The following is a 26,855-nucleotide window of genomic DNA, read 5'->3' as shown; positions in this document are numbered from 1 at the left end:
CCCTGTTTCTTCTTTCTTTGAGTCTGAGCTAGCTGTTCGGTGTCCCACAGGCTGTGGAGATACACACAATGACTGTGGGGACTTCTGAGACTGCGTCCTACAAGATAACATGCTTTTGTAAAGTACCTAATTATGTTAGTTGAATTTTACTTAAATTGGTTTTTAGTTTTTTCTTTGACAGTTTTATACATACATATAACTATTTTAGTTGTTTTTATCCCCCCCATTGCCCTCTCTCATCTCCCACGGAAACCCCTTCCCTTCTCTAACGTGTGTGTGTGTGTGTGTGTGTGTGAGAGAGAGAGAGAGAGAGAGAGAGAGAGAGAGACGGAGACAGAGAGAGAGAGAGAGAGAGAGAGAGAGAGAGAGACGGAGACAGAGAGAGAGAGAGAGAGAGAGAGAGAGAGAGAGAACATGCATAGGCATGAGGCACATTGAGGCACATTAGAGTTGCCTGAATGAACACAGGTGGGAGATTATTTCCTGGACTTAACGGTGGCTACAGTGACAGTCCTGCTCCCAGCAACCATCAGCTCTCCGTGACGATGAAACGTTGATGGGCCCAATCTTGTGTGGGTCTTTTGTGAACAACCACAAGAGCAGCACACTTTCCCACTCTTTAGCCTTACGTTTTCCTGTCCTGTCTCCCTAGATGTTCTCTTAGCCTTGGAGAGGGTGAGAGAGCTGTCCCATTCAGGGCTGAGCACACCACCATGTAACATGCTTTTGATTGGCATGTTGTAAGAAGCTCAGACCCTCCTGGAGAGTCCATGCTGTGTTCCATGGAAGGTCCCAGCAGACAGCCAGCACCCATCACGGGCTATCAGATAACAGCGATGTGGGAAGGATTCAGATGGTGCAGCCCCAGACATCAAGCCACCAGTCAGAAGCCAGGCAGAGCCCAGAAGGGCCAAGCAACCCTTGTGAGTGATGCTCACACCGCCCATCCGCGGGCAAAGGAAATGCTGGTGCTATTCTCAGGCACTCCATTTGGGGGTGATTTGTTATGCAACAGTAAACAAAGAGAACAATGCCCTCCGGTGAATTCAAGCTTCTCTCAGAGCCTAGTGCTTGTTCGTAACTGTGAGAAAATCCTGACTGGACACAGGGCCAGACCCTGACAGCATCAATGGCTTGCATCCTGGTGAGGTCTGACCAGGTACAAGTGGCTTCTGGATCTGGGGGAAGAACTCTAAGTGCCAATGTAACAGGAGCCCAGTGGCCGTGGTAACAGGAGGCAGCATGCCGCATACAGGATGCTCTGACTGGGGTTTCTGTGTGATGGGAAATGTCTTCATAGCAGCCGCAAGCTGTGTATTCACCTCCAGAATTGGGCATCTCTAAGAAGGATCAGTAAAGTCATTATTACTCCAAGGGGCGAGCATGTTATAGAGCTTCCCAGAGCCTTCTCCACTGAGGGTAATATGCACACATCTGAAATCTGATCCCACCAAGTTACTCCTGAAAACTGGAGTTTGTGCGGTCGATAGGGATGAACAGGCCCCACACTGAAGGATATCTAGCCATATCTACAAAGCAGATGGTCATCATGACAGGTTATGCTAGGATAGACTGACTGACCACTGCATCCAAGAATGTGTTGTATCTTAACATTTGCAATATTGATAGCAATGCAGTAATCCAATAGCAGGACCCCATTAATATTATTTTTTTTCTTAGTCAGAAATTTTATTGGTTTTGCTTTAGATGTTTTAGATTAAAAATAAATAAAGTAACCCTCAAGGGAAATTTCTGTTGAAAGATTTAAAAATAGGCCATGGATTGGTACCAGCAAGAACCACTTACCTTTGGCATTTCATGGTCAGTTATGAAGCAGGTGTGATGGCTTGAATGTAATAGCCCCCCTCCCCGTAGGCTCATAGGGAACGGCACTATTAGGTGTGGCCTTGTTAGACGAAGGATGTCACTGTGGAGATGGGCGTTGAGGTCTTTATGCTCAATCTAGGCCTGGTGGGGAAGTCTCCTGCTGCCTGTGGATCCAGATGTAGAACTCTCAATCCTTCCCCAGCACCACGTCTGCCTGCATGCCATCATGCTTCTTAGCATGACAACAGTGAACTAAACCTCTGAAACTGCCCCAATTAAATGTTTTTCTTCATAAGAGTTGCTGCGTTCATAGTGTCTCTTCACAGCAACAGAACCCTAGCTGAGACAGTGGGAAACTCTGCTCTGGCTTTCACATGTTGTCTGACAGCCTTAACTTTTGAGTTTGTAGAAGCAAGAGTTTTGATAAAAAGTCATTCAAATTGTTTATCTCAACATAAAAGGGATACTGAGGTGGGCAAAAATAAAAAGACATTAGAGGAGCTAAAGATCTCCGGAGATAATTCTGGTGTCTAGTCTGCACTCCCCAGTCAGGGATCAATCAGTTATCAGAATCTTCCAACATGGGTATGGCTTTCTCATGCACCTTCAATTCAGGAAAGCAGGGCATGAGAAAGAAATGAAGGGACTTGAATAAAAAAAGAAATCAAACCATCCCTGTTTGAAAATGGCATGATTCTATACTTTAAAGACCCAATTAGAAAACTCCAGTAGCAGGATACAAAGCCAACATATATAAATCAGTACCTTTTCTATATGTCAATAATGAATTTGCCAGGGAAGAAATCAGGGGGACATTTCATTCACAATAGCCAAACGGACAAACAAAAACACCCGAGAATAAACCCATCCAAGGAGGTGAAGGACCTCTACAAATGAGAAGTTTAAAACCCTGAAGGAAGAAAGTGAAGAGGAGAGACCTCTGATGATCGTGGATTGACAGAACTAATCTCGTGAAAATAGTCTATATTACCAAAGCAGTATGTAGAGTCAATGCAAAATATCCATAAAAATTTCAACAACATTTTCATAGACTTAGAAAGAAACTAGAAATTCATTTGGAGGCCCAAAAGATTCCAAATACCTAAGATAATCATAAGCAGAAAGAACTGGAATTTTCACAATCTTGGATCTCAAATTATACTACAGAGCCATAGTAACCAAAGCAGAATGGTGCTGGCACAGAAATATGAAACAGAATAAAGACATAAACATGGAGAGATACAGCCATTTAATGTGACAAAGGTGAAGAAAAGAGCCATAAATGACACTAGGAAAATTGGATTTCCGTATGTGGAAAAATGAAACTAGTTCCACATCTCTCATTTCACATGAAAAAAAAATGGATCAAAGAACTGAATGTTAAACTTGAAGCTGAAACTTTGAGAGGAAGGCACAGGGAGATGCCTCCAGATAACAGTCACATGCAAGGACTTTGGGCAAAGGACTCCAACAGCACAGGAAATAATCCTCAGAAGGAGGGAGGATCACAGGTTCAAGACTGAGCAGGAGAGATGGCTCAGCAGTTAAGATTACTCGCTGCTCTTTCAGAGGACCCAGATTCAATTCCTAGCACCAACACGGCAGTATCAGGAGACCTAATGCCCTCTTATTATATCCATAGGCACCAGGGCACCAGGGCACCATACGTGCAGGGAAACACTCAAATAAACCTGGGGGGGGAAAAGGAATTTCAGATCATTCTTGAATGCATAGAGAATTTAAGACCAGCAAGATTCAAAAATCTAGAATACGTATGCTCTCTCTCTCTCTCTCTCTCTCTCTCTCTCTCTCTCTCTCTCTCTCTCACACACACACACACACACACACACCCCACCCATGAAAGCACAAGAGGACTAAGAGGAGGGAAGACCAGGTCTAAAGAAAGGAATACAGGAGCAAGAGACAATGGGAATGAAGCAAAGCAGTGCATGTTCTCTGTCATATGTAGAATTTAATTTGCATTTAAACAGGCTAGCTAGCCGGGCGGTGGTGGCACACGCCTTTAATCCCAGCACTCAGGAGGCAGAGGCAGGTGGATCTCTGTGAGTTCGAGACCAGCCTGGTCTACAAGAGCTAGTTCCAGGACAGGCTCCAAAACCACAGAGAAACCTTGTCTCGAAAAACCAAAATAAATAAATAAACAGGCTAGCTATACTTGTGTGTGGGGGAGAGGGCAAGGCAAAAGAGAAAGGAGGGTTGAAGCAAGTGCTAAATAGGAGCAAAATACCAATTACATATAATGCAAGGATCACAATGACGCCCATTATTCTGGGCAGTAACTAAAAGAAGAAATTTAAAAGGACTGATCATGCTTGTAGCGCCCAGCTCTGCCGGATCAGAGGCTGAGCGCTGGTGGAGCACCCACCAGACTTCTGCAGGGGCAAAGGTGGAGCACCCACCAGACTTCTGCAGGGGCAAAGGTGGAGCACCCACCAGACTTCTGCAGGGGCAGAGGCTTAAGCGCTGGTGGAGCACCCACCAGACTTCTGCAGGGGCAGAGGCTTAAGCGCTGGTGGAGCACCCACCAGACTTCTGCAGGGGCAGAGGCTTGAGCGCTGGTGGAGCACCCACTAGACTTCTGCAGGGGCAAAGGTGGAGCACCCACCAGACTTCTGCAGGGGCAGAGGCTTGAGCACTAGTGGAGCACCCACTAAACTTCTGCAGGAGCAGAGGTGTTGAGTGTGTGTGGGGGGGGGGGTCTGCAATACATGGTAAGAAGTTGGCACATCAGGGCTTTAGGAAGCCTGATGGGCAGTCATCTCTGAAGGAAAGGGACCAATGGGGAGCTTGGGCCTGGAGGTAGAATTGAAGGATGAACACCTGTCCCTCAGTCTTGACATCATCTCTCCAAGACTTCCAGATTGAGGAGCAGGTACTAACAGGCTCCTCTGCCCCCAGGAGCAGGACTCAAGGGAAACAAAGGAATCGCCTAGGGAGAGATACCTATGGCACTCTCCTTCCTCTCCACTTCAGTGTAGCCCTTACCACTGAAGAGCATGGGGGACCCAACACTGGCTCTGCCCTGCAGAACAATCAGCCCCACCCCACAGAGCTGGGAGGCTCATCACCTCGTGAGCTGGAGCCCAACCTGAAGCTCCTTACAGGAGAAGGCAGAGAGGCAGTCCAGAGCCAGGCCAGGGAGAGCAGGGACTCATCAGGAATAAAGCAGTCTAGTTGTGGGAGTTGGGACTCAACTGCTGCTCAAGCATGCTTCATCATAGCCAACATGTTTAGGTGATGGAAAAACTAACCGCCAGGTTTGGTGATCGTTCATGCACTGGAATACCATAATTTCTCCAAATACACAAACAGTCCTGGTGTGCTGATAAACCCTTGTAGATAAACAAGACTGAGTGCCAGATGTGGTGGTCACACCTTTAACCCCAGCACTCAGGAGGCAGAGGCAGGTGGATCTCTGAATTTGAGGCCAGCTTGTTCTACATAACTCCAGGACAGTCAAAGCTACACAGAGAAACCCTGTCTTGGAAAACAAAAACAAAAAAACAAGAAAACAAAAAAGAAAGGAAGGAAGGAAAGAAAAGAAAAGAATAGAAAAGAGAAGAAGACTGGATGTACTAATGCTGAGTGGAGATCTACTCCCACCCCAGGTCCTGTAGGAAGGCTGTCTGCACCAGCTGTGGGCAGCCTGGCCTGGATGCCTCCCACAGCCCCTGGGATAGCTTACCAAGAAGGTTCATGGGCCAGGGCACCTGCCAGTTTCATCCAAAGTCCTTCAGAGAGGCTGGGGGACAGGCAGGGATTAGACAGGTCCCCTACTCCCTCTGGCCTCCAAGCAGACCATCTGCTCCCTCTGGCCCAACCCAGGAGGAAGGCCCAGCTGGCCCCATTTCTCATCCCTATTGATTATTGTGGCAGAAGCCCTAGGAGCAGAATGTAAATCAGTGTCCCTGGGGTATTTAACCTAGGGAGGGTTAGTTGGAGGTGGCATCCCTTATAAGTCCCACATCTGATGTTTTTATATTAATTCCTATAGTGGCCAGATTAATTTTTATTCCACTGACTGTTATCTCTTCTTCATTGACTGGGAGACATTTCTCAGAAGTGCATATCGCAATGAGTATCAGTCATTTAATGGGGTGCTGCCCCGGGGCTGCAAGGTTTTCATTAAAGAATGAACATTCCTTTGATCCAAAGACTCAGTCTTTGGAAATAACAATGCACAGGCGAGCCCAAGTCACTGTCACAGCCTTCACCACCTGTGGGGGAGGGTAGAAACCGCTTAGGAATTCACGACCATAGGCAGAGGGTGCCCTTCCCCCACCCACATCTCCCTCATGTCTTACCCATGCCCAGAATCTGACTCAAACAATCAAGCCACCACACTTGGCAGAGGCGCCCTGCCCACCCCCAGGGATGGACCTGTGCTCCCCAGCCTTTGCTTTGCACTAGACACCCACCATACCTGTCCCGAAATCAGCACCCCTTTCCTTGAAAACATAGCGAGGCTGTTGCTATGGCCTTTGGAAAGCAAAAAGAAAGCATTAGGCGGAAATCCCCAAGTCCAGTACTGAACTTGGCTACAGATCATAGGTAGACGGAGGCTCAGACCATGACAATGATCTGCATCTTTGCTGGTGTGGCATAAGCAGTAGACTGGCAAGGGTCAAGGAACCTGGGTCTGGCCCAGATAAGGAAGGAAGGACTGGCAGAACCACAGTGATATATGCAAACACAGGTGCCTGCAGAGGGCAAAGCGAGTAGGTTTGGGGACTCTAACTGAAGCCAGGGCTGTGGGCACCAGTCACCGGGGCAGAAACTGAAATCAAAGGAGCCGCAGGGAGAAGGGGCACAGTACTGCAGGGAGAGCTGGCTTGCTTTAAACACAAGGGAGCCCCACTTCTCTCTCCTGCCATGCCTTGCATTAGAACAGTGGGTTTCAAACGTGGTCTGAAACCAAGAGCATCTGAAGTCGGAAAGCCTGTGACAAGCACAGCACATCCTCTCCCACCTGACGCTCGGGGACAAGCTCTCCACTAGCTCGAGAGGACAAGCAGAATGGAACAAGAGAAGTGTGGTAGTTTGAATGAGAAATAACCTCATAGGATCAAGTGTTTGAGCCTTTGGCCCCCAGTGGGTTCGTGCTCTTTTAGAGAGGTTATGGAGCCTTGCTGGAGGATATGTGTAACTGACGCAGGCTTTCAGGGTTTATAACGTTGTCTCGCTTCCATTTTTTTTTTCTCTTTCTACTTCCAGTATGCAGAGAAAGATGTGGTCTGTCAGCTAGGCCTGCCACCTACTGCCATGCCTTCTCCACATTTGCTGACTCTCTCTGTCTGGAACTCTGAGTCAAACGAAATGCTTCCTTCTGTAAGTTTCTTTGGTCATGGAATAATAATAACTGGACAAGGCCTTCAGAGAAAGAGGACATGCTATTATGATTTGGATTTTAAATGATCCCATGAACTCATGTGTTAAGAGTATGAACTCCTCACCATGAAGGTCTGGTAGATGGGGTTCCTCGGGATGTGACTTTGAAGGTGATACCAGGATAGCCACGCTCAGGTGAGCAGTCTCCTCTGTCACATGCCTGCTGCTATGAGGTTCTTCCATACAACAGTTCCGAAGCAGCTGGGCCAAGCTTTGGAAACCGTGACTTAAAGCACAATGCCTGTCCTATCAGCTATGTTGGGTATTTGGCGATAGCAGGGAAAGCGACTAACACCAAGCTTGGGCCTCAGCGACCTCACGGGTAAAGCAGAGATCATGTCACCATCTGGAGGGGCTGCGCCCCTGAGTGTACTCCATACACTCTGTGTGTGTCACCTCCTAGGCTGCTGCCTTTTCTAGAGGACATGATTCTCGGAGATTTACCTCTCAGAAAGAGCTCGCTTGACTCACCCAAAGTCAGGCATCTGTGATTGGACCAGGGCCTTTAGGATTTGGAGAAAGTTGATAAATAACAGAAAGCAAACAAGTAGGCAGGCCACACCCCCTCCCTTGTGTATCTGTTCTGGCAGACCAGTCTCTGCTCTCAACCCACACACGATTCCTGAAAGTCCAGAGGATCCATGCCCTGTTTAAGGAGCTGCTTTTGAACTTACTGGAAACTGCGTCCAAGAAACCATAGGTATGGCTGTGAGCAGTGTCTAGAGACCAGCTGCATCCACAGGCCTGAATTCTGCAAGGAAGTCTAGGATGAGGTGGGGTCTGTAAGGGAGGGGGCAGACCTGCGGAGAAGGAGACCCAGGTCTGGCTCAGCCCCTTTGGCATCCACTGCCTCATTCACTGCCCCAGAAAGCCAGATGGTTGGTCACACATGATCTTATTAATGAACAGTCTTAGGATCCCTCATGAGGAATGGAAGACTGGGGCACAGTGGGGAATCTGAGGCAGCCCTTGAGGGCTAGGCTGGGGATGGTAGGGAGCAAAACAGCCACGGAAATGAAAAATCTAAGACAGATTTTTTTTTCCTCAGTTCTAACCACTGGAGATGCAGGAAACATGGCTTCAGGTATAACGGAACACATGAGCAGAAGGCAGGCTTTGTGAGGCCCCCCATTATCACCAATGACTTACTAAGAGCCCCCACTCCCCACCCCCAACACATCCCTGGGCTGCTGCCTCTCTCATATTCCTGCCTGTATGTTCTCTACCAGCCAGATCCAGGGGCCAAGGTGCCCCCACCTCCTTCTGCGTTCCATACCATATTCACCGTGCTACAGAGACAAGCTCACCAGGATCCTACCCTGGAAAACGATTCTAGCACAGGCCATCTGATAACGTATTTCTCTGGTGCTTGATAAAATACAATTTGGGAGGAGATTCAGACAGCAGAACGAGTTGGGAAGACACACTCAGCTCCCCACGTCTTACCTAAGCTGGGCCGAAGGCAGTTCGGGACCTGACAGAGGCCAGGATGGGCAGGTAGAGGCCCATGTCTAAGCCCCAAGAGCAACTTCCAGACATGATTGCATCTGACCTTCTCCTTGAGTCTCCTGTCTCTGGCGCAGGGCCCATGGTGAGCTCAGCTCCTTCATGCTTCTGGGCTTCGTTGGAGAGAATTTTGTAACGCGTCCAATCTACAGAAAATTGCCAACTTCTGGAATCATCGGAAGTACCCATGTCTGCACAGGGAAAGCCCTCTTCATCCCCGATGACCGCTTGTCCAGTCTCCTCTCTGGGGATGCAGTAGGCTGGGGAGGGGGAGCTTCCTTGAGCCAGCAGGATGCTTCCAGCCTTCTACCTCAGGTTTCCAAGAGACCTCCCAGCCCAACCCTGCTGGCCTGAAGCGCAGAGGCCTCCAGAACCTTCCTGAACATTCCTCAGTTGAGCAACCACAGTCCAAGCCAAATCCCAAAGGAACCTGGAGTGGGCAGGCCCCTCCCCTTTCTGAGGTGGCTCAGGAAGTTTAAAGGACCAAGGGAAAAGCATTCCTGAGCTTTTTAGAGAGTCTCCACAAAACACTTCCTGATGTTTGCCTGACACTAAAACCCTATTAAAGTCGTAAACTTCTCCCGCAGAACGCTTCTCAAAAATGTATTTATCTAAAGGGCATCTGTGTTTGGTCTCAAACACAAATGCTCCAAATGTCGGGCCCCAGGTGATTTATTCGGAGCGCTTTGTTCTCGCCCTGCCTAAGCCCTTTCAGCTTCAGACCCTGGCTGCTTGGCCCCTTTACTCCTTCCGCTTCCATCTGAGGGGCAGCCCAGAGGGAGAGGGGTACAGGGGAGCCTGTGAGCATCCAGTGGGAACTGCAGAGAGTGGGGCAGGGGTTACCGTTACAAGATGCTCATAAAGCCCTCCTGCCAGCATGGCCACATTCCTCCATGGTGGAACCCTGACTAGCCTCTTTACCCCCCTGGGATTGCAGGTCAGCTCAGCACATTCGGATGAGGCTGCTCCTGGGACCTGGTGCAGCATCCACAGAGCATCTGAGCCGGAGATGGCTGCTGAACAATGGAGAGTTGGGCATGCAGAGACCCAAAAATAGACAAATGGTGGGGGTCAGTGCTGGGGAGCCCCCTGAAGTCTGCTCGTTGGGAAGACAGGTGGGCTTTCCTTGGAGGGGAGAAGCGCTAAGATCCCAGCTTTAGTGAGCAGGCCTGAAGGCCTCAGGCTGCAGCACAGAGTCCCCTGACAATCCTTCATTACAGCATCTTAATATGCATGAACTCATCAGCCCCTTTGCAACGAGGCCCTGGAGAGCAGGCCCTGCTGGGGCTGCACTATGTTTGCTGGCAGTGGGAGAGGTTTCAGAAGGCCTGGGAGGCTAGGGACTCTGCCCGAAGAGGGATATAGGACTCTCAGGGTGGGTGGATGCCCAGAGGGTATTCCCACAATGCTACACTTCTCTCTGGGGCCTTGGCATCTTCGAGCCATCAGAAAGCGAGTCCACAGAGCTGCTGGGGCAGTCTGTTGAAGCCACCATGGCCCTCCAGCACCATACTGCTTCTCTGCCACTTCACTGCAAGAGATTAGGCCAAATGACCATCTTCCCCTACAAGAATCTCATGGGAGAGGCTGGGAGGGCGTTTGGTGGGGGTGGGGGGATTGTTTTAGTTTAGAGCCATGCTGTCTGATAAGTATACTAGCCTCATGAAGCTATTTAATTTTACATAAATAAATTTTTATAATTCAACACATTTAAAAATTCAGTTCTTCTGCCACATTGCCCCATGGCAAACGCCCAGAAAGCATAGAATGGAACAGGACCAGCATGGCAGTGCCATTTTCACTGGACAATGCTCTTAAGGGCTATAGGGCAGACTGGGTACTTCTGGTGAGGAGGCAAGGGCAGCATCTGGTCCATGGGACAAGTCGATGACGTCAGAAGCCTGAGTAGACCTCCTGCCAACAGCGCTGCTGCTGAGAGGAAAGCTGTGAGCTGGAGCTCCTAAGGCATGTCTGCTGCTCACTTCGGAGCCGAGTTGCAGAGCAACCTACGAGTTCCTCAAGACAGCTGCTGGTTCTGTTTACAAGCAGAGGGCTAAGAGTCACAGGGGGCTAGGAACTGCGTGGGCTGCGCCCCCTCGCTTTGCCCCTCTGACTGGCTCGTGGCACTCCTGCCCCCCCCCCCCCCCGCAGCATTCCTGTCCCCAGCTCTCCACACTCCTGCTCCCTGTTCATGGCTACTACCACGTGTGCAGCAAGCAAACAACATCCGTACCCGTGTCTACAGGCCTGAGCTGACTGTGGACACCATGTTTGCAGCCCACAGAGATCCCGAGTGAGGGAAGCATGCAGAGGCCATGACACAGCAGTAAGTCAGTGGCCTTAATATTTGTCGGTGGTCCAAAAACACAGCAGGTGTTTTGCCTCTGAAGGCAGAAACTCTCTCAGAGACCAGAGGAGAGAGTGGGGACAAAGGGTGCAGGGAGGAGGACTCATGTGGTCCCGCCCACACTTTCCAGGCAGTGTGGGAATTCCAAGCCATTCCTGTCACATCTCCTGGTATCTACGGGGCAGCGCTGTATGCCCAATTCCAGCCTCTTTGCCCAAAGTCAGCTACTCCGGGTCCCCAGGCCTGAATGCCACCTTCTGTGTCCATCCTAGCTTACATGCCAATGAGCATGTGTCTGGCAGCTCAGGGAATGTCTATGAGAAATAGTGTGGTGGGGGGAATCTTCGTTTTTTCCACTGTAGGTCTCCATTTTCTGGCATTTCAATAATATTGTAAGCACCCAATAAATACATGCCTTTCTCAAGGTGAGGTGGAAACTAGGCAGCTTGGGTAAAACGCAGCTCCACACTGCCTGCAGGACTAACTGAGACCCCTGCCCCTGTTTGCTCTGAGAAAGCCGGCCAATGTTTTCAGGTCTGGGCTATGCTCCTGGACTCGTGACCCCTCAATACCCTGAAGGTCAGGCTCCTGTCCCTGCACTAAGCTTCCCTGACATCTCTAGATGCTTCCACACTATGGTCCCAGAGGATCACATAATACCAAGTCTCTACTTTATCCCTAGTTTATCACTGCAGAGTCCGTGATAGGCTCTGGCAACACTGAGGACATTAGCAGCCAGGGTGGGACAAGAGGGTCACTGAATCCTATTGACTGACCTCTTCTTCTGCCATGGAGAGAGCATCTCTGGGTTCCCTAGATGTGTCTGCCCTCCTGTAGAACACTACTACCCAGTCTCTCTCTCTTTCTCTCTCTCTCTCTTTCTCTCTCCCTCCCTCCCTCCCTCCCTCCCTCCCCCCTCTCTCTCTTTCTCTTTCTCTCTCTCTCTCTCTCTCTCTCTCTCTCTCACACACACACACACACACACACACCACTGCACTATAGATCAAATCTGGGAGCATCATCCATCCTCCTGAAGGTTTAGCTATTTTAGTCTGAAACTTGAGAAGTTGGAGATAGGATTTGTGATGATAAAGGTAAGCTTAATTTTTCATTTCCCTCCAGCTAATAACTGACTGAAAATAGGCCCTCCTCTGCTTCCAGAAGCCAAGGGAAAGGAAAAAGCTTCCCGGTGACAGGATAATTTGTCAGAAGTTATGAGTGAGTTCAGCAGAGCTGTATAGGAAGTGTATATTGAACAATATGACACACTGGCTTCTAATTGCTTCTGCCTTTCTGATCAATAATACATGTTTTCAAAAAGCCTTCTGTTTGCATTTACACAATGGACGGTAACTACTGCAAAGGATCCATTAAGACCTATTTTAAAAAGTGCATTCTTAAAAAAGTTGTCTAAATCTGCATTACAAGGCAGATTATGAAACTGCCCTGGGAGACGTTTCTTCTAAAAGGCAGCCTGGCCACTTCTGCCGGACCTGCCAACTGTGCTCACTGCCCTCTCCATGGCTTGCTGGCGAGCCAGAAAGCTTTCTCCGCTGCCCCAGATGATGCACTGAGACACAGTCAAGCCGGAGGCCTCCACAGCGGCCAGCTGAGCCCTCCGCCAGGACACAGAATGAGCAAACTCCCCAGGAGTCCGGGTAGGTGCAGCCATACATCCACCTACTGCTCTTGAAGCTCGGCTAGAGTCAGAAGTGGCAAGGGGTGGGCTCCGGGGTTCTGGGACTCTTTCCTTCCAACACACCTGTGGGTCAGAAGGCCTGGAGCCAATAACCAAGTCAGGAGGGTGGAGGACAGGAGTTAGCTCAGGTAGGCCAGGCTTGCATTTGATACAGTGGGGCTTCCTCTGGCAGGTGGGAAACCTGGCACAGAGGCAAGCAAGCAGTGTGGAGAAGGGACCACCAGGCTTCAGACGCTACCTTATCAACGGCCTCTGATTATCTCTGGCTTTCTACTTCTAAACTTCATGGGAACACTCACAGGGCTATTCATCGAGACTGTGGTGGGCTCTGACTGTGGGCTCCCTCTCAGGGAACCTGGGGATAAGGGAGCTTCACATGAGACCACAGACTTGAGACAGAGAAAAGCCTGTAAGATGAGAAAAGCACCCACTGTCCACCCAGTCTGTCTAATTCTTATTGCTTCAGCGCAAAATAACACAACTAGGCAGTTGTCTTGTTAGACCGGTGTTAAAGAACTCTCTGGAAGATGCTGAGCGATGTAGTCAACCTGGATCTGCTACTGGGTGAAAAGAAAGGGGTGGGATTCCTCCAAGGAAAGGGACAGGGACAGGGGGAAGAAGGGGGAGGGCGAGGGGAAAGGAGAAACTTGGGAGACCAGGCAAGAGGAACACACAGGGAGCTGGAGAAAGAAGCGAAAACAGTCATGTGGGGTAAGGTCTGTGCAGTCCCCAAGGGCCTCAGTTAGGCCCTGTTGTCTGCCTTCATGAGGTAGGGACTCAGGTCTCAGGTGTGTCTAGTTAGGACCCAAGAAGGTAGAAGAGGTATGTATGTCTTCTCACAGACTTAAATCCCATCGACAAGTGTCTTCGGTGGGCACAGAGGCTGGCAGCCAGGCAGGATCCCCAGGGACCAGGCAAAGTATGGCCTTTGGCTATGCTATGCCAGCCCAAGCTATCCTGTGAATGTGTTGATGATGCACCATACCTACTTGCCTCCACTGCGGTGCCCTCGGAGGTAGCTGTTGGGCATGCCCCTTCTTCTAGCCGCTCCCTGGAGGGCAGCCAACAGCAGGCAGGGAGGCAAGCTATGGAGGAGCAATAGGCCCACCATCACCCACCTCAACACCGCACTGAGGTAGCAGAGTGCAGTGGTAGGTAGGTGGAGAAGAGGTGTGTGGTACCCACAAGGTCACAAGGTCGCAGTATCCGTGCTCCCAACTATTGCGTCACATGGCCTGTAGGAGAGGTGTCCACATCCACTCTGAGGGACCTAGGCTTCTACGGCTTCCTAGTCTGGGCTGTACTTATGGACTTGTGACTCCTCTTTAAAGACTCTGAGGGCCACATTCCTGGCCCTGCCTTGAGCTTTCTTGATACCCCTGGACCCTATGTTCCCTACACCTATGCCTCCATATTCCTAGAGCACCTTGCCCAGTCTCCCATTCCAACGTAGCTCTTTTCTACCAGAGCTGTCCTGCGCCAGCTGGGATCTTTGTTTGCTCTGAGCCTGGCCTCCACCCTCTTGTCCTTGTGTTGTGTTCCGGGGACAGACCCAAAGGGCTCCAAATGGGCCTCACATACTCAGAATCCAAGTATGCCACGTTCTGCAAATACACCATGTGAGTTGCCTACCCATTAATTCTTCCTAGCCATCAGTCAGCTCCCTGGGCGGATGACATGGTGGACTCAGGTAGAACTGCGGGAAGACCAGGATCCAGACTCAAACTAAGTCACTCCAGAGCAGCAGCCTGCACCACAACCTTTTAGGGAGATTTTGCTTTAGATCGTGTATGAGTAGCAACTTAGTGGTACAGCATTTGCCTAGCACACTTGAGGTTCTGTGTTTGATCTCCAGTATCTTTTTGTTTTGAAAGAAAGAAAGACAGAAAGAGAGAGAGAGAGAGAGAGAGAGAGAGAGAGGGAAGGAGGGAGGGAGGGAGGGAGGAAGGGAGGAAGGGAGGGAGGGAAAAAGTTTCTCTGTGGATGAAGTTTAGTACCTACCCAACCATACCCAATTCTAGCTCCTAGAGCACTGTGGCCTTCAGTGGAGAAAGGGTAATGCCAAGGTCAAGTTCTAGGGGAACCCAGGCAAAGCAATGGTTATGACTTGCTGAGCACATACTCAGCATTGACACTGAGTTCTGTCCACAAACATACTCCTTTTTAAAAACAATATGTCCTTTCTCTGAGAGGAAGATGTTTACAGTTGGGGAAACTAAGGCTCAGAGTAAATAGATTAGGAAGAGTCAAAAAGGGACCTGCAGACTCTCCCTCCCACAGAAGGAAAAGGAAGGGAACAAAGGGCAGGGCTCCCTAGGTGAAGCACAGGATAAGACCTTTGCATTGTAAGACAGCCTGGCCTCAGACCTGCGCAGTTCCCTCTGGCTGTGCTCAGATTCTTTAGGCTCATGTAGAGCTAAGTTTTGACCTTCCACACATTTTCTCAATTCCAGCAGGTCCAGGACTTCCCTTTGATCTAGACACTGCTGTCTCTAGACAGTTCCTGGGCATGCACGAGGGAGGGCAACAAATGAACTCAAGTACATAGGTGTCTATGCATAGGCACATGTATGAATGCATGCATATGTGTGTTTGGAGTTCACACAAGAGTCCACTCAAGATCTTCTGAGAAGAGAGAAATGTCCCCACCATGGTATCTGGACACTCGAGGGCACAAAGACTTGAGGGACAGACAAGAGTGAATTCTAGCACAGGTGCTTTAAATGGCTGGAGTTTACCCTGGTATCAGTGAAGGAGGGGTAAGAGGGAGGCTGATTGAATGAGTGGACCAGATCTTGTTTTCCCTCTGCATTCTACTGGAAAACAGCCACAGGAACCTGTTTGTAGCCAAAAGCTACAAACCTTCCTCCCTTCTATTCAGGTCCCTTCCTTATGCTCGGGACCAAGTGATAATTCCGGAAGTCAGGTGTATTGGCACTCTGTGACTGACTCCAGCTTTGTAAACCCAAAGACCAGGGCTCTCAGGATGCCTCTCCACGGCTGGAAGGCTAGTGGTCTGGACACCCACCCACCAGCACACAGCTCTGAATAACATCTCAGCTGGCCTGCTCCCAAGCCAGTCTGTGTCTTGGCAGCTTCTGCTCCTGCCTGTGAGGGTGACTTCACTTTGACTTCATATCTGCAGAGTGATGTACAGATTGCTTATTCAGCCCTGAGCTCAGCCAAGCAGGAGGGTGGGGCTCCGCATACTGCAGGAGAGGAACAGCTGAGCCCTCCCCAGACGCAGGTTCTGGGACCTGTTTGTTCACTCCAAGATCCGACAAGAGTCTGTTTTCCTTTCCTTCCACTAGGTGCAAACCAGGCTTCAAACGGCAGCTGGGAGTGGGGAGAGCTGGGCTTTCCCCCACAGAGATCTAGAGCCCACATCTGACCTTCCATTTCCCGTGTAGAAGCGCCCATATCAGGGGTAAATATACTTAGGCATAATTTCTTTGTGGGGGGAATTAGATTCTTCTGGCAAACTTCTGTTTCCATTCCCCCAACATGCACGCACCCCTGTACCAGCTGCCGTAGTCTGTCAGCTCACATCCAAAAAGCTCTTCTATCTGGTAAGAGCATACAGTTCCAAGAACTGTGTTAGACTACGGCAGTGGGTCTCTTTGAAAGGCGTGCCATTAGCCAGTTTCTTGATTCTATTGGTTGGACCGGTCCTGGGCATAACAAACAAGCCCAACAAGACCCCCACCCTCTCCATCACAGGATATATATCACAGAAGCAGGCTCTCTGGCCCTCTTTCTCTTGGTCAGGGCTCCTCCCCTCTTCCCGCCTCTAGCCCCAGAAAAGGCTGCAGGCTCCAAACGCACTTCCCACTCCCGCCCCCCTGATAAATGGCGGAGGATGCTCTCGAGTCCAGAGACTGGAGGAACATCCGTCTAGTGTCTGGGTCTCTTTTGAGGGTATAGGTAACCAGTCGGCCCAGATCTTGAATCTTCTGTGTTGCTCTTTCTGGGAGGCGGGAAAGGACAAACGCAACAGCAAGCAGACGAGCAGGGTGAGAAAGTGGCTGTACCGGCAGATAATCATGAATTCAGACTGCCTATAGTGGACCAGCACCCGCACGTCAACCTAAACCCACCCAGTTCCAACCGGCCCTCAGTAAGAAAGGAAATCGCAGTTCCCGCAACAGTCGGGTGCCGCCCCACCTTGCCCCACGTAGTACCTGGAGCCCCGCCCCTACACACACCCGCACCCCCCGGTCCCGCCCCTCCCGCTGCCCCTCCCTCTGCGCCCTGCCCTGCCCCAGTCCGCTCCCGGGGCGCAGCCAGCGCAGGTCTGCAACTGGAGCAGTACACGCAGTAGCGGAGAGCGGCTCCGAGTCCGCACCTGGGAGTCGAGCCCGGACGCAACGCGCCCGCAGTGCCCGCTGCGCCCGGGCTGGCATGGGGAGGCCCGGCTGAGCGCCGCACCCCACCGCCGAGACCCGCCCGCTCTTCAACTGCGGCCCTCGCGCGCACGGGCGATGGCGAAAGCGACGTCCGGCGCCCCAGGGCTGGGGCTGAAGCTGTTTTTGCTGCTGCCTCTGCTGGGCGAAGGTGAGTCCTACGGGCGGCTGGGACGGTAGCGACCGGGGCGAAGTTAGTGCTGCGCACCGAATCGGGGAGCTGACGCGCGCAGAAGCGCACTGACATTGGATGGCATAGGCCGGCTGCGCGCCCGGTGGCCTCCGGGCCTGGGAACCGGGTCTCTGCGGCTAGCGGCTGCACCCGGAGCGCTCTGGCCGCCGGCTGGGCGGGGCTCCGGTCGGTGCGGGTCGCCGGACGAACGGCGTGGTGGGTGCTCCGCCAAAGCCGCAGCTGCGCACCCTAGGCAGGTCGCGCCTCCAGCTGCGGGCGCGTGCCCGGGGGAAGCGGACAGATCTTGTCGCGGTTGGGGAGCAGCTGCGAGCGGACGGGGTTAGGTAGCCTTGGGAAGCCCGCGACTTGCGCCAGCGCTTGAAGGCTGCTGCTTCCAGGTCTTCCTTCCACGTTTCACTGCCGCACTTTCTGTAGCTTCTCTCTTCTATCTGAAGGGAGGCTCTTTAGTAAAGGGTATTTTTTCCTTGTGTGTTTTTGCCGCGCTGGTCTTTAAAAACCGAAAAACCTGTGGTTTTTGTCGTATCTTCCCCCTGGGGGTATGTCAAGGTCTGAGCCCTGCCCGGTTTTCAGCTGGAGCGCCTGAAAGTGTGGCTTTTGGAGGTGTAATAGAATCCAGGGCTGACATTTACCCAGTGCTTTGGGCCCGGCCACTCGGGAGTGGAGTGTGGCGATGTGCTCAGCATCATACACACATAGGAGTTCTTCATTAGGTGTGGCTTTAAAGGCTGGTCACTGTTCTCATTCCAATACCCTGGCCAAACAAACCCTTAAGGATGCAGGATGCTAGTCCTCGTGGCTGCACCTGTTACTGTCCTTCCAACCTACCCTAACTTGGTTCCCCCGCTCGCTCTGGAAAATACATACATACCAAGTTTCTCTACTGATATCAGAACAGAGCCCATGCCACCGTTCTCTCCTTCCTTACAAAGGGCTTTTCTCTCTCCCTGTTTGCAACCTTTGAAAACAGAAAATGCCTTGACCATCTTGCCTCTAGTCCCATGTTCTTCAGAGACTAAAATTACAGACTAGCTCAGGGCTGTGTTTGTTGTCCTTCGAGCATCGTAGAGACGGATGCCGAGAGGGGGATGGGATGACTATTTGATCATCCTTTGGGGTGGGGGGTATTGGAGAGTATGTTCCTAGGTCTTAGGGTGCGGGGTCACAGTGCTGCAGAGGGCATGTAGGCAGGAGGCTGCGTGACAAACAGGTTAACACTCTGGAGCCTCTCTACGTCTTTGGATTTTAACTTTATAGTTTCAGGTGTGTATTCATGAATGAGCCAGGCAGCTTCCCCAAACTCTCCGAGACCTGTGTTTTAGCAAGGTCTCCAGTGCTTGTGACAACTCAGCTCAAGGGTCTGGCCTGGGCATTTGGTGGGGGTGTAGGGAGCTTTCTGCGTGAGACCCCTGGCCAATAGAATATTAGGTAGCCCCAGATCGTGTATAGAATCCAGGGACTGAGAGCCACTGCCTTATATCCATCCGTTTCTGATGGCCAAGAAACCATGATAGTGGTCCAGAGAGGGGAGCAGCAGCCTCATACCCAGGAAGAAGTAATTGGGCTTTTGGAGAAGTCCTGTAGCCTCGGCTCTGGAACAGCGGTTGTGACACCAATGATCTGCTCCAGACTGCCACCAGAGCTCGGGTGCGGTTTCTCAACGTGTTATAGGGAGCTGTTCAACCTCCTGCGCCCTCTAGTGGTCACAGTGTCGATGTCGTAGTTGCTGGACCTGTGTCCCAGGGTTTGGAATGGGTCTGTAGAAGAAAGGGAGGGAGCCTTGCTCAGCTCACACTTATCCCTCATTTCAGGTCATCATTAAGAAGTGCTCCACCCTTTCTCTTGAACTCATGATCAAGAGTCCAGTGGGCACACATGCACTCCCACAGCATGGCATGGTTCCCTTCCTACAGTACTGTAACCCCCGCCCCCATCTTCTCATTACTGTTGGGCCCAGTGTCCTAGAACTAGAGATGGCAACCTCCTTCTTTAAGTTGTTAGAATTTTCTGGATTTTTCCACTGCTCAGTACAGATACAACTTGACTGTATGGATGAGGATACTAGATTGCAGCTTCTCTGCTCCCGTACATATCCCAGAGAGCCTTGGTTCCCCCATCCCACCCCATGTCCCAGCTACCTGGCATCTTCCTTGGCATGGCATCTTGCTTAACATCCCTAGCTGTTAAGAACCAGAGGATCTGGCACTATGCACTGGGAGGGTCCCTTTCTAGACAGTACTTCTGTAAGTGTGAGGGACCTGTGTGTGTCTACACCAACAACCTTGTGATTAAATACACAACCTTGTGATTAAGCCGCTGGTGTCAGGGACACACAGATTGACCTCTTTGTTTCCTTTTTCCTCCCTTCCCCTAGTGAGCCCAGGGGATCCCAGAGATTTGTCTTGATCCTCCCAGATCCAGGCTCACCTGGGTCCTTCCTTGGCTCTAACTCCAGCTGCTGAGCCCCAGTGCTCCTTCTCCCTGCTGGGCGGGCCAGGAAGCTCCTGAGGGTGGGGCCTGAGAGCAAACAGAAAGTGGGGAAGTGACTGAGCCCTGCTCTAAGTTGCCTTTATTTTGTAGAATTGCTCTAGGAATGGGCTAAGTAAATCACTTGTTTTCTTGGTGGTGTGAAGAAAATGGGATGCATTCACCTAATGGGGTGCTAATGGCCTTTTAGCCAGGGGAAGGGAAAACTAATTAAAAATTATGGTATCTGTTGAAATGGAGCCTGGGATAGGAAGGGAAAAGGGAAGCTGGAAGTTGCTACCTCCCTCGGGATCATCTCTGCAGCCTGGCAGAGGACTCTGCCGCTACCATTTCCAGCTAACCAGCAATAACTACCCTGGTTATCCTGTGGACAGCACTGTGAGGGTTGTCATCTTTTCCCCATTTTACAGGTGAACAAACTGAGGCGCTCCCAATCTGTAGACTCTGGAGCCCATCGAAAGCTAAGGACTCTCCAGCTCCTGGTCTCTTGTGTTTAGCAAATCTTATCTCTGGGCCAAGAGGGCTTGGTTCCAGGAGTAGAAATGGAGAGGAGCCTAGGAAAAGGGAGTGTCCCTGCCTGTCACATCATAGCAAGTCACTCATGTTTGACAGCAGGTACTCTAGAGAAAGACTAGATTTGGGGGTGACATATGACACAGAGCACCACTCAACAGACACGAGGCCCGAGCCCCTCTGGGTCTGAACAGAGTTCTAAGTGAGATGCTTGCTGCTCTTACTGACAGTGGGAGTTGCATGGGCTAGGAATGAACACTAGGCCTGGCTCTCTCAGAGCTGTCCTGGAAAGGGAGCCTGTGTGCTCCAGGCACGGCTAGAAGACATGTTTGTGTATAGCCTGAGGGCTGGTGGTGACAAGGCACTCCAGGATTGCCCTCTGTGCAGTGTCTGCTGAGGCACCTGGTGCTCTAACCACGGTGCTGTGCTAGGGGAGGGGTGTAACTGTGTGCCATCATCCAGGTGGAATCCACGTACCCCGGGGCACTAGGAAAGACTGACAGAGGAACACACGCTGCATGCCCAGGAAGCGAAGGCGGAGTTGGCTGGGAGTCCAGCCTCCACTCACTCAGTAGATGCTTGGCCGTGATTGCACTGTGGAGGAGTGTGTGTTGTGTGTGTGTGGGGGGGTGCTTCTGGGGTAAGGGCTGGGGTGTGCCTACTGCTGACCTCTTACCTCAGTCTTCTTCCATCAGTGCTCTGCCTTCCTCTTTTTCCTCCTTCCCTGTTATTTTTCTGTGTGAACGCCTTGATGGTACTAATCAAAAAGAGCCTTGAGTGTTGTTTTGCAAGGAGGAGCTATCAGCAAAAACTACACCTAGTAGTTTGGGGGAGAGAGAGAGAGAGAGGTGCAGTTCAGATAGAGGTGAGTAGTTGGCAGCAAGACAAGATAATGAGGATGCTGGGCAGTCCTAGCAGGGAGCAGCATTGCACGTGGATCACAGAGGAGGTGATGGTAGTGGGGCCGCCTCCTGTCTCTCTACTGTGTGAGGGCCGTCCTCTGTGCTGTACTATGAGGTATTTTACCCTAGGAAGCTGTGGTGGAGTTGGTACAGTGATCCCCATTCGTAACAACAGCAAGGGCTTTGTGACCTGTGATTTGGGGGAGGCTGGGGCTGTGCCACCTGCAGTGGGGCTCCAGTTTCTCTCAGAGGACAGAGATCCTTTCCTGACAGAGGTTCCAGGACGCCAAAGAGCTCTTGTGGACTGTGCCTGCTTCCTCCCTCTTTGTTTCCTCAGCTGTTCCTTCCCTTATCACCCACTTCCCTGTTTGCTGCAGTGGAGAGGCCCTGAGCAAGCCTCAAAGCCACCTGATGTATTGTAGGGGGCTTCAGGGACCATTCCCACCCCCAGGCTGAGGCTGGGAATCTCTCCCGACATCTACTGACTATTGGGTGGAGTACTTTTGTACTCCAGCAGCTCCTTCCAGGCACGCTGGTGCCCCTTAGAAGGCTTCCTGGTGAGACCGGAAAGGATGCTTCTGAGGCACCACCTGGGCTCTGAGGAGAGCAGGTGGCCAGCCACAAGCAAACACTTCTGTTTGCTTTTGCCTCACAGGCAGCTCCGCTCAGCAGAGCAGCCCAGATGCTACTGCAAGTTAACTGTACCTGAACAGGTGCGTGCCTGCCTAGTGAGCAGACGGCGTAGCCTTGTCTCTACAGCAAGAGGTGCCTGTGGCCTGGATCGTAGCAGACGACCCCTTCTTTAAAACCCAGGAGTATCAGATGCCCCTCATGGTGGTCCCAGGTCTTCCCTCCTCTGTGGCCTGGGGTGCTGGTGTCTGAATTCTTCCGAGCTGTCTGAGGGGCAGTGCGACCCCATCGCAGGAGATGAGGGAAGCTGGGCAGTGTTCATTGAAAGTGATTCCACTTCCTCACGTGGTCCTTGACATTTTCACATTTGAATTCCGGGGGGTAAAAGGAGGGGAGCAATTTTTAATTATCTTGAAACTTAAGAAACCAGAGAATGCTGGGAGTGTCAGGACCTGAATTGGGGTGAGAGTAGAGTTATGGTGGACATGGTGAGTGGTGGAGAGAGTCACTGAGTTTCTTGGACGTTTCTTCCAGTGTGACAGAAAAGATGGGGACAGATTCTGGGTGACTCGGGGGCTTTGTCTTCTGCAGCCTTTCTTTATGGCCCTCTACCCTTACCCGGGGCATCTACTGAGTTGTGAAGTCAGGAATCCATTTCTGCCCACCAGCGATCCACGCAGCAAATGATGCTGGGAACCACCCCCTCCCAGGAAGGATGGCCTTAATGTGCTTTAGCACCTTGAGATGTGCTTGCCCTGGTGAGTGCCCTGCCTGGCTTGTGACTCAGCAGAGGTATTCAGTTGGAGGTCGTCCCTGCAAGTTGATCCAACAGGTCCACACCCAAAGAGCCCTCGAAAGTCTGGACTGAGCAACATTGCCAATGTTTGCTTCCCTTGCCACCCCAGCCTGTACCTGCAGTTCTGGGTAACAGACTCCCAGCTTCATCTCCATGACTTAACATGGGTGCCCTACCTGTGTGACAGCTGGCATGCCCTCCACATCCAGGAATGCCCTCTCCCAGAAGAAGCTGCACCCCAGAGCCTGTGCCCTGGGACATAGGCACAGAAAGATCCAGAGGTTGGCGGAGCCAGGTTTGGAAGGGCCTTGAGTCGCTTTGCCTGTGTTGTGAATGTCAGAAATGTCAGAATCACAACACAGCACCCATTGCAGTGCTGGGTAGCCTGAGAGTTAGAGAGAAGTGGGCCGAACCCAGGCTGTGGGGTACCCATTCTAGAGGTGAGGGGTCTCCAGACTTCCGACCCTTTCTGTTGTGATCACCACCATGATGAAAAGCAGTGTGGTAAGCAAGGGGTTAATTTTTGTCTCACAGCATACAGTCCATCATGAAGGGAAGTCAGGGCAGGAGCTGGAGCAGAGACCATGGAAGGATGCTGCTCACTGCCTTGTTTGCCACGGCTCGGCTTGCCTTTCTATATACAAACCAGGACCGTCTCTCCAGAGATGGCACTGCCCACTGTGCAATGGGCCCGCATCAATCAAGGAAATTCCCTCACAGACTTGCCTACAGGCCAATCCCATGGTGGCATTTTCTTAATTGGGTTTTTCTCTTCCCAGATGACTCTGTCTTGTGCCAAGTTGACAAGGAAACAAACAAAACTAGCTAGCCTGGAACTGTTAACTGGCCTCTCCAAGTGGGCCCCTCTGCCCATTTTCCTGGATGGTGCAGCAGGGGCCTATTCTGGGCCCTGTAGCTGAGGGTGAGGGAGGTGACAGTTTACTGAAACTGTTTCTTAAAAAAACCTTTTAAATGAAACAGACATAGCGTAAGGGTAACTTTTGAAGGGGCTAGTGCAGTGGCACTTGCCCAGTGTCCCCGGTGTCCCTCTGGTCCATCACACCCTCATTATCCCCAGAAGATAATGCATTACCATATATGCATTAAACATTGTCCACATTCTTCATGCCTGCTTCTATCTCCAGATCTGCTTGTTCTGGGCAGGCCATGTAAATGGTTCAGCGTGTATGGTCGTTTGTATGTTCATCTTCATTGTAGCGCGTGTCAGTATGCCATTCTTTAAGGGTGAGTAATAAACCACTTTTGTTTGGATAGCCAGCCACACTTTCCTTGGCCTGGGGAGGTGTGTTTTCCTTTGTGAACAGTGTTTATAAGAACGTCCTCTGGACTGCTTCTCGGCTTTTAAGACTTGTTTTCAGTTCCTAGGAGTGAAGTTGCTTCAGGCTTTGGTGTTTGGTCTTGGAGCAGCTGCTGAGCTGCCCTTCCCAGAGGCAGGGTCGTTTTCAGCCACTGTATGGAAAGGCTGCATTCCACCCACATTTTCTCCGCCACTTGCCAGTCCCTGCTGTTGTCGGCTAGTCCCTAGTTGTTGTTGGCTAGTCAGTCCCTCCTCTTTGCTAGTTCCTGCTGCTGTTTGAATAGTCTAGCCTTCCCAGTGGGCTCAGAGTGGGATTTCATTGTGCCTTTGGCTTGAGTTTCTCTAAAGACTAGACAAGCTGCTGTTTGCACACTCATTGGCTGATTGTGCGTATTATTGGACAAGAGTCTCTAATTTTCCTCTGACAATCTGGTACATGTATATAGTGCATTTTGTCTTGATTGAGAAGCAACTTCATCCAGTAGCATCTTGGCTAGTTCTGAGACGTCTCCTGAGAAGACAAAGATGCCCTTGGATGGACCTTGAATCTCCGCTGTCCACTGGGTGTCTGAGTTTCTCAGGAAGCCATGACTTTTGCGCTGCATTGAGCACAAATGTTCCAGAAATGATGGCATTACAGCTAGTGCAGGAGAAACAGATACCCTGGAACCTCCCTGTAAGGGGAGGATGCTGGAGAGCAGAGACCCACCCCACACCCAACCAGGGAACTGGCTGCCTGGGAAGCCAGGGCTGCCCTCTCACTCTGCCTCTATCCAGACTAAAAATAACTGGGCAGATTGGTCTAAGTTGATTACGGTAATTGCTGCTGTGATGTCATGCTGCAGGCCAGAGCTGTGTTGCAGGGATCACAGCCTGTGCGGAGGCAGTGGCCTCTCTTCTGCATCCCCGCTCAGGGTTTACGACCAAAACCGACAAGGTCCAGGTACCAGTGATGGGCCTTCAGCAATGGCTCCCCTGTCATACCAGGGACCCCAGGATTCCAGAGCGTTTGACCCTGGGTCCTTCGAAGCCAGAAACCAATCCTGTGTGGTCCCATGCTTCTATCCCCTTCTCCCCACTATCTTCGAAAGTGGAGGCTTGGAACTTCTTTATCTGTCTCCCCCTTCCCAAGAAGAGGCCCATTGCTTCTAAGCTCCAGAGATCAAAGTGGCCTCTTGCAGCACCTTGGTCAGGACACATTGAACTGCCCCTGACTTTCCAGCCTCAAGGGGCATCCACCTTTTTGAATTGGGAAGACATGGGTGTATCTCCCCGGTAGCATTTTCAGCCTGCTACTGTAGGCATGTGAGTGGAGAGCCCCTTGGCCTGGATCTCTGTGACCTGATTTCTCAAAAGCACTATATGAACAGCTGTCCCTGAACAGAGGAGCCTGGGCCAGGCCGGCTAAGTCCTAAATGACTCTGGATGGCCTGGGGCCATTTTCTGTCTTGGTTTATTGCTCGGCGAGATGGGAATCCTAACATGCATTAGGCATTTTGATGTGCTTCAAACAGCACTATAGAAATGTCGTCGGTGAACACTGAAGGTGACGCAGGGGGCATTAGGATGGAGTGTTTAAAAGGAGCTTGAGGTATGTGGGGTGGCCATTCAGCATGTGGCCATTTCCTCAGTCAGGCCGCTCTGCCGGGTATGTGGGGACAGCTGCACAGTCCGGAGTCGTCAGGGTCAAAGCTGGTAGTGTCGTGGCCCAGTGGCACCAGCAGTAGTTAAGGCCACAAAGTACTAGCGAGAGCCCTGGAGCTAAAAGGGCCTGGTCTCCCACACACGGTCATCTATAGACCACTTGGGTGGCCAGGCCTTGCCTGGCCTAGGAAAGAAATTAATTGTAACCTAATTGGCAGTTTCCTTTGTATAAAAGCCGGAAGAAACTGCCAGCAAGACCCCACGATTAAGTCAGTAGCAGCTGGGAAATCATATTTGGGTGGGAGCATCCTTCATCTCAGTGAGGCCAGTGCAGCTGGTCTGGGTGGGTATGGAAATGCAGGTGGTAGCTGCAGTGCGGACTGGATAAAGCCTGGTGCCCGTGTTTCTTGGAGAAGAAGGCTGGGTCTGTGTGTAGAAGGCAGCTCTGGGGTCTGGCTATCCCAATGACCAATTAAACCCTAACCCCAGCAGTGTAGTAGATCCCTCCCCTCCTGCAGCAGAGAGCTTTATGATGAGGGGGAGGCTTTGGAGGGCTGAGCCCTGGAGGCAGAACTACCATGATAGAGATGCTATGCTGCAGCACCAGTTCAGGATGGGCTGGTGAGGACCATATCTGGGTGTGCGCAGGGAGCACAGAGCCTCCCAAGCCAGCAGCAGCCCCACCCCGTACCAGTCTTTTCTGTCCAGCTGCTACCAGCCACCCTGCTCTGGAAGCCTAGTAAGACAGGTGTCTACAGAGATAGTGCACACCGAGTCTTCTGCTTTACACTAGGGGTCCAGACTTGAAGGGATGAGGTGTGTGAACTCAGAAGATGGGTCTGGAGGGGATGCTAATAGTTGTGGGAAAGATGGAAATGACAGTTATGATTGTGCAAGCGGTTCTGGTGCTGATGGGAGAAAATGGAGATAGATAGAGGTCTGGGGTGGAGATAGAGGTGTGGGGATGGAGCTGATGGAGATAGAGGTCTGGGGTGGAGATAGAGGTGTGGGGATGGAGCTGATGGAGATAGAGGTCTGGGGATGGAGAGGATGGAGATAGAGGTCTGGGGATGGAGATGATGGAGATAGAAGTCTGGGGATGGAGATGATGGAGATAGAGGTCTGGGGATGGAGAGGATGGAGATAGAGGTCTGGGGATGGAGATGATGGAGATAGAGGTCTGG

General features: G+C 51.3%; 1 protein-coding gene across 1 annotated transcript in view; it reads left to right on the top strand.

The window, feature by feature from the left end:
* Nucleotides 1-17,069: 17,069 nt before the first annotated feature.
* Ret (ret proto-oncogene) overlaps nucleotides 17,070-26,855 on the top strand; it is a 42,906-nt gene continuing 33,120 nt past the window's right edge. The window contains exon 1 of the mRNA XM_041643043.1: nucleotides 17,070-17,342. Within this exon, the coding sequence (XP_041498977.1) occupies nucleotides 17,270-17,342 (73 nt within the window). The 5' untranslated portion in view covers nucleotides 17,070-17,269. The remainder of the gene's footprint in view (nucleotides 17,343-26,855) is intronic.

Source organism: Microtus oregoni, unplaced genomic scaffold (assembly GCF_018167655.1).
Source record: "Microtus oregoni isolate MIOR12 unplaced genomic scaffold, Mior012 000002F_ref0000024, whole genome shotgun sequence".
Taxonomy (NCBI): domain Eukaryota; kingdom Metazoa; phylum Chordata; class Mammalia; order Rodentia; family Cricetidae; genus Microtus; species Microtus oregoni.
This window is presented reverse-complemented; position numbering and strand designations above follow the sequence as displayed.